Consider the following 12,765-nt stretch of genomic DNA (forward strand, 5'->3'; position numbering starts at 1 on the left):
ATGAGAGAAATGTGAACTATTATGAGAGCTGTCCTTCCTAGCTAAGGCACTGAATTCTGACCAGGATTGCTGATAAGGCAAGAACTACCTAAAGTTTGCCAGATGCACAACACAAGGCTCAAAGGCCTTGTAAGAGCCCCTGCTGTACAGTTTGGAGAGGGTGAAGACTGAAGGTTGGAAGGGACCCACTTGTCCAAGCCCCTCACTCTGAAGATGAGGCCAGACAAGAAGTGATGTTATACATCAGGATTTCACAACAGCTCCCATGGGATCCCTGGGAGGCCCATGGGATGGGCCAAGTCAGGAGTTCCAGCTGTCTTCCTTCCTTCTACCTTCTTATGGTTCAGATTCTTAGTGACCTTTGCCCAATGGCATGTTGAGAAAACAGGCAACCTAAGTGAGGGAGGATGGGAAGTGGGTCTCATTAGGGTCTCAGGTTTGCTCATTTTGTGCCCTCTTGCCCCTACCTGATTGAAGGATGTTTCTTTCAGAGTCTGGGGTCCCCGTTCCATCATCGCGTGCAAGGGTTCGAGCACCTCAAACATCCCTTTCACGTTTCTTTCCCCAAAGTACAAACGAGAAGCTTCCTCCAAACCTTCATGCCACATTTCATGCCAGAGGATGGCCACTCGGATCAGCTCCTCACTCACCTGGAAACAGCAAGGAGAAATGAGTCCAGGCATTTATTTCACTGGGTGAACAGGAGAGATGCTCTTTCTGGACACTAGAGGGCACACTTAGCCTTTCCCAAGGACATGGGAGATGCCAGGTGAGTGAGCTGCTTAAGACTCACCATCATGGCCTGCTGGACCAGGGTATTGCTATGCTCACACATGTTCTTCAGGATTTTGTTGGCTGCGTTGTGGCGGGCTGTGGTGGTGGACTTAGAGGCCACAGTCAGCGGATAAATCAGAGCCTGAAACAAACAGAGAGGGAAAGTGGGTACACATACCCAAGGTGCAGCCAATGTGGCTTACATGGGTGAAGAAAGCATGGCTGGGCTGGTCCAGCTAAAATATTAAGAATCATTTCAGCAGTCAGGAAGATGGACAATAAACTTTTAGGGGAAATCACCTCTCCCTACAGAAAGATGCCTGGAATAGGACTGACCATCTCTCTCACGACCACCCCAAGCCCCTCCTCCCGATGCAAAAGTACCTAAATATGATTCTTAGGCAACCAAGAAGAGGGTGTATTAAAAAAAAAATCCATCTGAGGCCCCAGCATACCTGGGGATGGTATCGACCAATGTCTGTGAGAAGCTGATGAATGAGGCGTCCTACCAAGGGCCGGGGAGTATCTATTCTCGCAATGAGCTGTGGAATGACCTGGGATTCAACAGGAGACACAGAAGTGATTCTAGGCACTCTTCTGGGAGGGGAGCAGCGACTGTAGTTTGCTTGACCCAACATGGCCAAGTCCTTCTGAGGAGTCTCACTGTGGTGTAAAGGCAACCCTGGGCCTTCTGGAGGCTGTGCCTATGATGGCAAAAGTTTGGAGGATGTAGGTTACGGTAGCTATTGGAAGACCAGACTTGCTGGATGGCATGAGGTTCATGCCTCGCTCAGGCACAGGGTGAGGAACTGCATAGCCACAGCAAACACACAAGGACAGGCTAAGGTCACTGGTGGGGAGGGTGACAGTGACCCCATCTACAAAGTCATGGATTCCCAAAGAAATCCTGCTAAACTGAAACAAGCCAGCATTTTCCATGCTCCAACTGCTTTCCAGGAAAACGTGGCCTAAAACTCAGAACCAGCCTCTAATGGGTGAAGATGTTCTGTTTCCCTCTCCAAAGGGCAGGTGGGCTACTGGCTCCTGCACAAGGCTTGATGCCAGATGTGACATGGCTCCAAGAGAAGACTGCAGGAGACAGAAGTCAGCCCTGTCTCACCTGTAACCAGGTGTCGATCTGGATCGCCTTCACCCCTTCCACAAGAGCTTCATTCACATCTGGCCAGTGCCCATAGTCAAACCATAAGGTGAGAACTCTGGAAATAGAAAATAGGGAGATAATGAGGCCATCCCTACCTCTCTCTTGCTGTGTATACTGAAGGGGGCGGGGAGCCTACTTATCCAGAGCCATGGCTTTCAGATGCTGTTAGATTGCTGGACTGCCCCAGGAGGGCAGAAGGCCTGATGTAACGACTTCTGCCCCCATTTTCTCCATGGACAGAATAAAAAGCCCAGGTCAGATGACAGACAATGACGGTGCTTCTCTTGATTAAACACCCATGAGGAGCATGATCAGTGCATTACCCAAGGCCCACTCTAGAGACTGAAGTAAGTGCTCCCCTCTTAGGTACATAGATCTGTGAGAGATGAGCACAGGATAAGTGAACCTTCCTGCTCCGTGGCTCTAAGCAAGGACAGGGACTCTACTGGGGCTTGGAGAGAACAGGAGAACTGGTGTGCTATGGTTAGAAATCCCAGATAAGGGGTGGAAGCTGCCCTGCAGCCCTGGACTAGTTCTCTCCTGTTACCCAGTGTTCCCAACAGCTCAGGGGCCCAGAGGAAGGGTTCAAAAGCACTGTCACTCCTCCTGGGTCCGCTTTGCTCATCCACCCAGGGTGTGGTCCAAGGACACAAAGAAGACTATGTATCATGGGTCAACTCTGTGTGTTCAAATGCATGTCACAGGGAGACTGCATGCATGAATTCTATGACAGTGAGCAAGGTGGGAGTGAAGCAGGTGATATGCTCAGCTGCTGCTGTTCTCAACCAGTCAGGGCTTTACATTCTCTCCTCTCATTGCCAGGTACCTGAGGGTGTCCTGAAGGTTGTTGCCCCGGGACAGAGAGATGGAGCGGAAGAAACCCTGCACAGCTGGCACCGTGTACATCAGGAGCGTCTTGGACAGATCCTGTTGGAACACACAGGTGTTAGCTACATTTCAGGCTAAGAGAAATACCCCACAAGTGGGAGGTTGGGGAGGGGGTGACACTTAGGGACATGTTGTTCTGAGGGTTTGCCAGTTGCCCCCGATGTGGACTAAAGTGAGATCAGGAAAGGCAGAGGAGCAGGAGCATGAGTCACATCAGACCACATTCTCTAAGTGGAACTGCAGACACAAGCCCACCCACATGTGCAGGTGCTTTCAGACAATATGCTCATTCAGTTAGGATGGAGTTGGAGGAGTTTGTTTTTCAGCTCTATGACTGGAGTTCAGCCAGCAGTAACCCCCTCCCATGCACACATTCTGATTGATGTCCAGATCTCGAATCACCAGCATGCTCTAGAAGGCTGTCCTAGAATGCATGTGCACACACACATGTATGCATACACACACGAACATGTACCTTGACGACCTTTTCCCATTACACCCGCTGTGACGCACCTCGGTGACCTTTTTCTGCACAGGCGAGGGGACGGGGCTGTTGTCTGCACTCTCAGCTTCACTGTCGCTGTTGCTGCCCTCCGTGTGGGCACTTGTGATGCTGGTCCCGCTGGCGTGACGGAGCTTCTTCTTCTCATCTCGGGCCTGGTTCTGGTGCTTGTAGTGTAGCACGGCTTCAAAGTTCATGACTGCCCAGGCATGCCAGGCCTGGGGTGAAGAGAGAGTGGACATGGGTACAGAGTCCTGACATAGGATGGTGGGAGGCAAGGACAGTTTTCAAGGATCAAGAAGGTCCCAGAATCAAGCAGGACCTTAGAGGCCACCTCATCTCCTCAGTGCCTAATCCAGCATCCCTTCTCCAGCACCCTGGACAAGTGGTAAGTCAGCACCTGCTTCTGGATGGCTTTTACTGCTCTGAGCTTGGCCCTTGAACAAGTCTGCCTCTCCTCCTACCCACTGCTCTAGATGGCATGCTTTAGGCAGGCAGCACTCCCACAGATAAAGAGGTGACAGCCCCTCCACACTATGGCCTGGTCAGAACCCTCCAAGTCTGGCTGCCTGAGTTAAGAAGCATGTTGATAAGGAGGAGAAAGTCCAGAGGACGGCACCTAGGATGGTGAAGAACCTTGGTCCATGTCATAGGATTGGGGATGGGAATCTGAAGAAGAAAAACTTCAGGGGGGCCTCAGCAGCTACACTCAGGTGTGGGAAAGGCTCCCTTGGGTTTGGTCTTGGAGGACAGGGAGCATGGGTGACAGTTACAAAGACACTGATTTAGACTCCCAAGCACCTCAACCACTTTAAGGGCAGGGTGGGCTGCCTTGAGAGGTGGTGGGTATTCCAGAAGGGGTTAGTATGCTATGTTAGAATAGGGAGTCCTAGTGGATATGGGTTGGATTAGTTGGTCATCCAAGAAGGTGCCTCTAATTCTGAATTCTAGAATTCCTAAGTCTTTGTTTTTCCAGGCTAAATGTGCCTGGATCCTCCAACTGAACCTCATATGGTATGGTATTCAGTCCTTTACCATCCTAGTCTATTTCACGGTTGTTATTGCCCTCCCTACAATGTAATACTCCAAACCAAATACAATCAGGAATGCAGATGCTTTCAAATTCAGGGTTCAACAGGCCCCTGCCCCCGACACTTTGGACAAAATGGAAATGCCCTGGTTCTTTTGACTGCCACATCACAGTGTTGACTCACATTGAACTTGCACACCCCTAAGAATCCTAGGGTTTTTTCACATGGACCATTGTCTAGCCAGGAATAGATCCAGAGGCTCAAAACAATCTATTTTATTATGAAACTGATCAATCTTTATTTTCTCCCTGCCTGAAAATCTTTCTTAAATTGCTCACATTTTCCTGCTTAACTCCAGGATGATCAATATAATTTAGTCTTTCACTACTCATTATTTCTTCAATGTATCCCACCTGCTCTCAGGAACATTTCTTTGTGCATGCAGCTCCCATTCTAAATAAATCTTTCCATCTCTCATTCAACCTATTGGAAATCTTTCCTAATGTCCGAGGCCTAGGCCTGATGTGACTTTCCCTGATGCCCACTGCAGGAGGTATCCTCTCCCTTTTCCAATCGGTCTTGGTGCTCTGCCTACAACCCCCTCGTGCCTCCAGAACATTTTACTTAGCATTTCAGTTATTTGGGCCCACCCCAGCTCACCTCCTGGACACTGACCTCCAAGTTGTATTCATCTCAGTGTCCTTGTGTTACCTGCACTACAGTTTTATGGCTTGTGTGCAGCAGTTGCTTAACAAACAGCTTATGAACTGAATTTCTTTGATAACTGAAAACATGCTTATCCATTACCCTACGATGCTATGAATGTGGATGGTGTAGGACACTGGAATGTACCTGTGCTGACTTAAAGATGGACTTGGAACCTCAAGAGAATCATCAGTGAACCCACTGCCTGATTTCAGTTTGTTTTCTTAGACTCTCTCACTGGTGCTTAGTCTTAGCAATGGTGGAGCTGCTGATTTGTACTGGTGGGACCTTCTTTCCTGGGAGTGCCCTATGCCAGGGAAAGTACAGAATCCTGGATCTAGAGCTGCAGAGGGGGCACTGGAGGGCAGCTAGTTCAATTCTCTCACTTGCATCCAGGTCTTCTATGTGGAACTGGTGATTGTTCCATGTTCCATACAGCCTCACAAAAAGGTGTGGAGATGTCTATCTGTGCTAAGTCTGGCATGTCCAAGCTGAGCCAGTATGATCAATTTTCAATGACTCTGTGACCTCTGAAGCACACCGTGCTTACCCCAGTTGCTGTGCATCTTCCTGTGTCTCTCTGTATTCATGATATTCATGATTTCTTACCTAGCACAGCATTATCCATTACATTCCTGTACCATCACCCCACTGAGGAGCATCTTATTTTATCTGTACATCTTTGCTATATTTGGGTGTACGTGGGGCCTTTCTTTCTGTCACTGATTTGCTTGTATTTTATACACAGTATTAGAATCTCTGGCTCAGAGAGGATGGGCATTTTACTTGCAAAATTCCAAACTGCCTTCCAGAATACCTGGATTCAATCTCAGCTCCACTAACAAAGCATGACTGTGCCCATCTTTCCACAATGCCTCCAATACTGACTACTCCCACCTTTTATCAGCTTTGCCCATTTGCTGGGTATGAGAGAAAATCTGGGGGTTGTTCACATTTGCATTTCTCCTATTATTAGTGATTTGGAACTTTCTTTCATGTAGTTACTAATAACGTTTGATCCTTTGAGAACTGTTCATGTCCTTTGACCACTTCAATGAGGCATGCTTTGAACAGTGTTATTTGAACAAAAGAGGGTCACGTTCATTGATTTTAGACCTAGAAGGGAACTTCGAGACCATCAATTCCAATACTCGCATTTAACATGAGGAAATGTGGACCCTTTGGGGTGAAATGAAGTATCTTGCTAATCAGTGGCAAAGCTGGGGCTTGACCCTAAGTCCAGCAGGCTACAGTACCCTATCCACAAAGCACTGACATAAAGTGTGCACCTAGATTTGTTTTGGCCTGTATAGGGAATGAGAGATTTCCCAGATGGGAAAACTCCCTAAAGCAATGTTGGTCAGCACCTTATTGTCTTAAGAGAACTGACTGAGCCCCTGAGAGGTTGGGGACTTGCCTAGGGTCACCCAGCTAGGATACAGTGGACATGGGACATGAACGTAAGTCATTCAAACTCCAAGGTCTACTCCTCTTCAAGTGTTAAGGATAGGAAAATAAATGCCTTGAGTGCATTTCGTCGGCATTTCACTACCACTTTAAAATTTAGTCTACGAGGTGCTCATCAGATCTGCTTCTTGCATCACAAGGGCCTGGGATGAGAAGGCCGTCCCTAAAGAGATTCCTAAAGAACAAAATGGTGTCTTGCTAAACACATTGCAGAGAATCAGCTCTTCATTACTGAATAACATCTTTCATATGTTTCTTAAATCTTGTTATTTATTTTTTTGAGACATTTCCTGTGACCTAACAGGATGCTTTTCAGAATCTTCCAACATAAACAAATAAAGTCAATTTCCAGGGTGAAGTACAAGGTAGGACTGAAAAATTTAAGATTAAGAGAGAGAAGAGCTAGCCTACAGGAAGCAGAGGTCCTTGGGGTTCACTCTGGACCCCATAAGGAGAACAGGCAGCCAAAAATGACTGCTCTCTTCCTCCCCTAGCTTGGTCCTTCCTGCCACCCACATACTATCTAGCTCAAGTGACCCTGGGGAGCAAACTGAACCCAAGAAGGCCAGTTACCTCTTGCAAAATTAGTAACACAGTGACCTGCAGTCAGGAGTCCCCTTTGCCAGCTCTCTCAATGGCCACCTGAAGTGAGTGCAGAAGGCAGGCCCATAGAGGTACCTCTGATGCTCCCTCTCCCCAGGGTCTGTGCTGCCCGCGTGTTACCTTGTACCAGCTGCGGTCATGCTCTGTGGAGGCACTGTAGTACTGCAGGACCTTGGGGATGGTGCTCTCGTTGATGCCCTGGAGATTTAGCTGCCATTCACCCAGCTTCAAAAAGCACCTAGACAAGCCAAGACACACCATAAGGGATCCCTTTGTCAGGACAAGAGGCCCAGGCTTGGGAATGGGGCAGGTAACTTTCTCTAAAGGGCTGAGGTCCTTTTGGTGATGCATAAACCAGCAGGGTCACCTCTCACTTCCTAGAGGAGGAAACAAACCCAGAGGTCCAGGGACTTGCTGCAGGCTGCCCAATTGGTGACATGGCCTAGAATGAGAACCAAGGCCTTCAGACTCTAGGTTGGCAGGCTGGAATTCCCCAGAGCTGCCGGGATGTCTAAAAACACGGGAGTGAAACAGAGGCTTGGGGAGGGGGCATTAGGTCAACGATCTCTTCCCTCTCCTCCACCTTCATTGAGAGCACAAGTTGCCAAGAAGCTGATGAGAACCTGTCATACAGAAAAACCTTTTTTATGGACAGGGTCTTAGAGAAATCATGTCTGAAGTCACCCTTCTTTCCTCTTTGTTTCTCCTTCATTCCTGGCACAGAGGTTGAGGTCAGGCTTAGCATCTACAGAGGTTCAAGCCAACTGGCTACAGGGCAGGTGAAGGCCTTGGAGGGCTCCTGAAGGGGAAGCGCTTCTTTTATTTTACAAATGAGAAACCAAGGCCTAGAGAGGTCACAAAGCATGAAGAGGCTGAGGCAGAACTCAAACCCAGAGCCAAACTCCAAATCCAGGGGTCCTCCCTTTGCACCACAGGGGAGCACGTACTATGACTGAGAAAAGCAGTGGAGGGCCCAGAGCTGCAGGGGCTGCTGTGGGACCGCCTGATGGGGAATGTTCCAGCTGGGGATGGGGATGGGGGGACAGACCCAGAGGACACCAGGGAGCAGGGGAGAGAGCAGTAACACACCGGGCCATGAGCTTGTGGAGCTCGTGCTTGCGTTGTTGGTCCTCGGCGGCGATGGCATGCTGCGCTTGCTGCTGCGCCGTCTGCACAAAGTGCTGCATGTGCTGGAAGGCATCAATCTGGAACAGAGCAGAGCATCAGTAGCACCAACAATGTGGGTGGCTCACCTCTGGGGCCACCTCCCCCTCTGGGCCACCCTCCCAGGTTCGGGAGTCTATGCAGGGAATTCAGTGGCCAGGCTGGACAGAAGTTTTGACAACTCAGTAAACTCCCTGAGCCCAGCTTACCCGTCAACCCCGACAGTGCACCAAGTAAGCCTGGGAAAGGGTACGCACACTTAGTAAAAGTTTGTGCTGAGTCAGCTGAATACGTGAAGAGGGAAAGGATTGCAGATGGGAATGGGGGTGGGCTGGCAGGAGCTCCAGACTGTCCGAGGGATGGGAAAAACAGGCCAAACTGGGCTTGCTCAAGAGGAAAGGAGGCAGGTGAAGTCTCATTGTAGAGGCAGTCACTAAGCTTGTGATATGGCAAAGGAAATGAAGGACTAGTTAAGGAGATGTCCTGGCTTTGGGACAGGGGTCAAGAAGCAAAGAGCTTTAATATTTCCTAAGATATAGTGCCTTCAGTGCCAAAGCCCAAAGTGAGACATGATGCAAACTAAGGCTGAAGGGTGTATGACTGTGGTGTTTTTTGGGGGAAGAGGAGGAGAGGAGAGGTGTGCAGCAGGTGCCTCGCCTACAGAAAGGGTTAGGACTGCAGTCAGACACAGCAGGGACTTGAGGAGGCTGTCTGGCCAAGCCTCATGCCTCTAAACAAATAAACTGCCAAACTACCCATGACAATGTATGTTAAAATGCTCATGACAGATGGTGTCTATTCCATTTTGAAAGATCTCCAGAGGCTAAGATGAACAGAATGTGTGAGTGTGGAACACACAAAGGGAGAAAGCATAATTCAAATTCACTGATATGAAGAATGGGCAGTGGCAGTGGTAACAAGTCTGTGCAAAAAGGGGAAAATATCTAATAGAAACCACTTATGCCTCCTTCCTTGGAGAAGAGAAGGGAGGAAAAAACCAGCCACTGAAATAAACAGAGTCATGGGCTCCATCACCATCATTAAGTGGCCAAGCTGTGCGGCCCCCAAAGAAGTCTTTGCAGAGACTAACACAGAGATCTCTTAGCCAGAAATAACTTGTGTTTTTTTTGGGGGGGGAAGATGAGGAGCTGTGGAAGTCAACCTCAATTACCTTCCAACATGATGAATTAATGCATATCAACAGCGTTTTAACCCAGATCCAGAAAAGCATGGCAGGCAATTTGTCAGGTGGTGAATCCACACATGGGAATGGAGCCAAAACACAGACGTCAGCAAGACACCTGTCTTCAAGAGCGGGACTCCATCACAGGCACCTGCCTCACAGGTAGGCAGAGTAGTTTTGAAAAAAGAACTGCACTAATATCCCAAGGCCTGTGACAGGACAAGGGAACCTTTCTCTTTAAAGAGAGCAGTATAGGGAGAACTGAAACGCCAGGGTTTGAGTCAAAAGTGGTCAGCACAGGGCCTGGCCTAAGCAGCTGCTATGCAAATGATAATGAGCATTATTATTCTGATTAGAATGAAGAGTCAGCAGAGACTGGCTGAAAACCTGGAAGCAGGCATAGGTTTCTAAGTCCGCGTGTGTGGGGCTGCCTGGGTCAGGGAAAGGCTTTTGGCTAAACTTGCATTTCCTAGTCAACAAGACCCTCCTGCCAGGGGCAGGGAGGGGATCAGATCTCTTCCTTCCTAGAGCGCAAATGCTGGCTACTATATCTCAGAAGAGGGGGCCAGCCCCTAGTAAAGCATAAGAATCTGTTCTCATGGGATTTCTTATGGGAAAAAGATTATTTGTACCTAAAGCAAAGACAGATGATTAAAGTCAGGTCTGTGAAGACTTGGGAGGTAAGACAGTACTTTCTGTCAAGGAATGACAAATGACTAATTGACATCTTCCTCTTTCCAAGGTCCCTGTGAAGCAGGATGAAGGTAGGGGCAGGAGAGATGAGCACAGCTGGAGAAGCTTACACTTGTGAGCAAACTGGGCAGCGCATTCATTTTTCCTTCTTTTCTGGGTGAAGATGGTGCTGCTCAGGTCAGACTTAGCAAGTCTGTAATGTGAATGCAGCTTGGGTGGGGAATAAAAGGTGCACAGGCCAGCTCTGAGGAGTTGGGTGCACTTGGGGCACAGCGTTTTGCCTCTTAGCCTCTCTGATTCTCCCATTTCATCATCTGTAGGATGGGAGTAATAACCCCAGATCCAGCTACTCACAGGATGGTTATAAGGATCACATGAAACCATGTATGTCAGAGTACTTTGAAAATTGTACGTTGGTATACAAATAGAAACGATCATACACTACTACCAGGTGCATATAGCCAGTTCTACATGATGGTACCTGCAACAGGCCAATGTGACCTGTCTGGGCCCAAAGCTTTAAATCCAAGCACCACGAGTTTTAAACAGGCTTTCTGAATTTTAATCTGGGTGCTTTGAACTTTTCTTGGGGGTAAGTAAAGAACTTAGGCTCACCCTCTTGAGGCGCACTATATGGTAGTGGTCACATTCCTGAAAGGTTATCCAGAAATCCTATGGTTAAATCTGGGCAGGAAACCAGACTGCATTCATATCTACAATGGCCAAAAAGGGTCCTTCTGTTTTTTCCATTTGACTGGAGGGAGATCAGACTGTGCATCACAAATTTGTGGGTTGGCAAACTCAGCAGAAGTGAGAAGAAAACACTAGCCTTTCTCAAAAAGCAATCTCAACCAAGTCCTCACTCTTTGGAGAAAGAATCTTGGGTCACTGCTAGATGAAAATCCCAGAAGAGGACCAAGGGACTGGAATCCAAAACTAGTGGCTAACACTCTGGGTGGCATTCTAAGGAATACCGAGACAACCCCCCACAAAGCAGAATCGTGGCCAAACAGATCAGCAGTGACATCCAAAAGTGCCTTGCCCCAGGCTGAAGAAAAAAACAGTCTGTAGTAAAATGTGGTCCCACACCCCAGTCATAACTGCTCATCTCCATCCCTTCTCTGCCATGTGGTAATCACAGTGGACAGGGAAAGGGGATAGGGATGGTGGCATCATTGTCTCCCTCCTCTGGAGTGAGAAAATGGCTAAAGCAGGTGCCAGTTTTGGCTGGTTCTATCTGAATTATTCATTGGTCAGGTTCCAGGGGAAAGACTAGTCTCACATGGGGCCACTTATTTTTTGTTAACATGATCATGGTCTAAGGCAATTTTAAAAAACAAACCAGGGGCAGCCCCATTTCCAAAGGGCTTCTCTTTAAAGGGAACAGGAGGAATGTGACCCTGGCTCCCAGCGTGACATTCCCCCTGGTTCTGGCACCATTATACCCTGGGTGTTGTCACTTGTGAATTCCAGTGTGATGACAGAAAAAAAAGAGAACAGTAAAAACCTGAACAAACTCAACTGGTCGTGGGAAGGCCTCCAGGAGACAGCTTCAGAGCTTGTGCTTTTCAAAATAGATGATCTGAACATCCAGCCACTTCATTTGTTCAGAAAGAGCTAGCTGGGCTTTCTCTGTGACTTACTACACTCGGGACGTGCAAGCAGCATCACTAGAAAGCCTATGGTGCGTGGATAACTTCTTCAGACACGTATGCTAGCTTGTCTTCTGAAATCTGTCCACCTGCCTAAATATCAGGAGCAAAGTCCCAATGGCCTAGGACTCACTTTCCTTCAGAGAGGTGATGAGAAGCAGGTCAGGTGGGAATGCTAAAAGGCAGAAATCAGAGGCCTACTTTGTGATCCCTGATCCATGGCAATGGAGAGGGGAGCCGGACCAATGGAATCATGGATTGTTCTAACAGTCCAAATTGGTCATGTGACAATCATGACCAGGCAGGGGGAGAGAGTCCTTGGGAAGGAAAGGCCGAGGAAGATACACACCTTGCGTGCACTCTTCCACATGTGCTTCATGTAGGCGTAAGTCACTTGAGGATGGACAGTTGGCAACGGATGGTCTAGCTGTCGAGAAGGGTCAACTCCCAGGAGCAACACTAAAGTTTTATGAGCAAGTGCCTTAAAAATAAGATGAAGAGAATAGGTTACAAACAGTTTGGAATAAGAGCTCTTCCCCAGACTTTCCCCAATACCAGCCCTGTTGGGAAGCAGTTGGGTAGATGGTACTCACCAATCTTCCACTCTTGCCACATAAACTCGCATATTTAAGCCAAGTTCTCATGTCCTCATGGGGATTGACAACAAGAGACCGTACCATGAGGATTCTCTGCCAGTCTTCAACGATCCGCTGGCAGCCCTGAGGGATGGCAGGTTTAGAAGAATGAATTAGCTTCTTTGCAGGGTCTCAAATCAATATTCTACCCTGCCCCTCCTCCTTCAATCCCCGAAAAACAAAAATATTCTTTACTAAATGGATTTCATTTTGCTACCTTCAGTTTTCTCAGTCTTATAAGACTGAACAAGCATACCATTTAGTAATTCCCTTCTTGCGTGCAGTATAAAAATGACTACATAGTGC

The 12,765-nt window shown here is 48.1% G+C and overlaps 1 protein-coding gene across 1 annotated transcript in view; it reads right to left on the reverse strand.

Moving 5' to 3' along the window:
- Nucleotides 1-12,765, reverse strand: part of MTOR (mechanistic target of rapamycin kinase) — a 109,292-nt gene that overhangs the window by 19,390 nt on the left and 77,137 nt on the right. The window contains exons 35-44 of the mRNA XM_072608849.1: nt 12,418-12,543; nt 12,174-12,305; nt 8,222-8,337; nt 7,253-7,370; nt 3,338-3,544; nt 2,763-2,863; nt 1,895-1,991; nt 1,230-1,328; nt 794-916; nt 468-650 (exon numbers count right to left, since the gene is read on the reverse strand). Of these exons, the coding sequence (XP_072464950.1) occupies nt 468-650; nt 794-916; nt 1,230-1,328; nt 1,895-1,991; nt 2,763-2,863; nt 3,338-3,544; nt 7,253-7,370; nt 8,222-8,337; nt 12,174-12,305; nt 12,418-12,543 (1,302 nt within the window). The remainder of the gene's footprint in view (nt 1-467; nt 651-793; nt 917-1,229; nt 1,329-1,894; nt 1,992-2,762; nt 2,864-3,337; nt 3,545-7,252; nt 7,371-8,221; nt 8,338-12,173; nt 12,306-12,417; nt 12,544-12,765) is intronic.

This window comes from Notamacropus eugenii, chromosome 5 (genome assembly GCF_028372415.1).
Source record: "Notamacropus eugenii isolate mMacEug1 chromosome 5, mMacEug1.pri_v2, whole genome shotgun sequence".
Lineage (NCBI taxonomy): Eukaryota > Metazoa > Chordata > Mammalia > Diprotodontia > Macropodidae > Notamacropus > Notamacropus eugenii.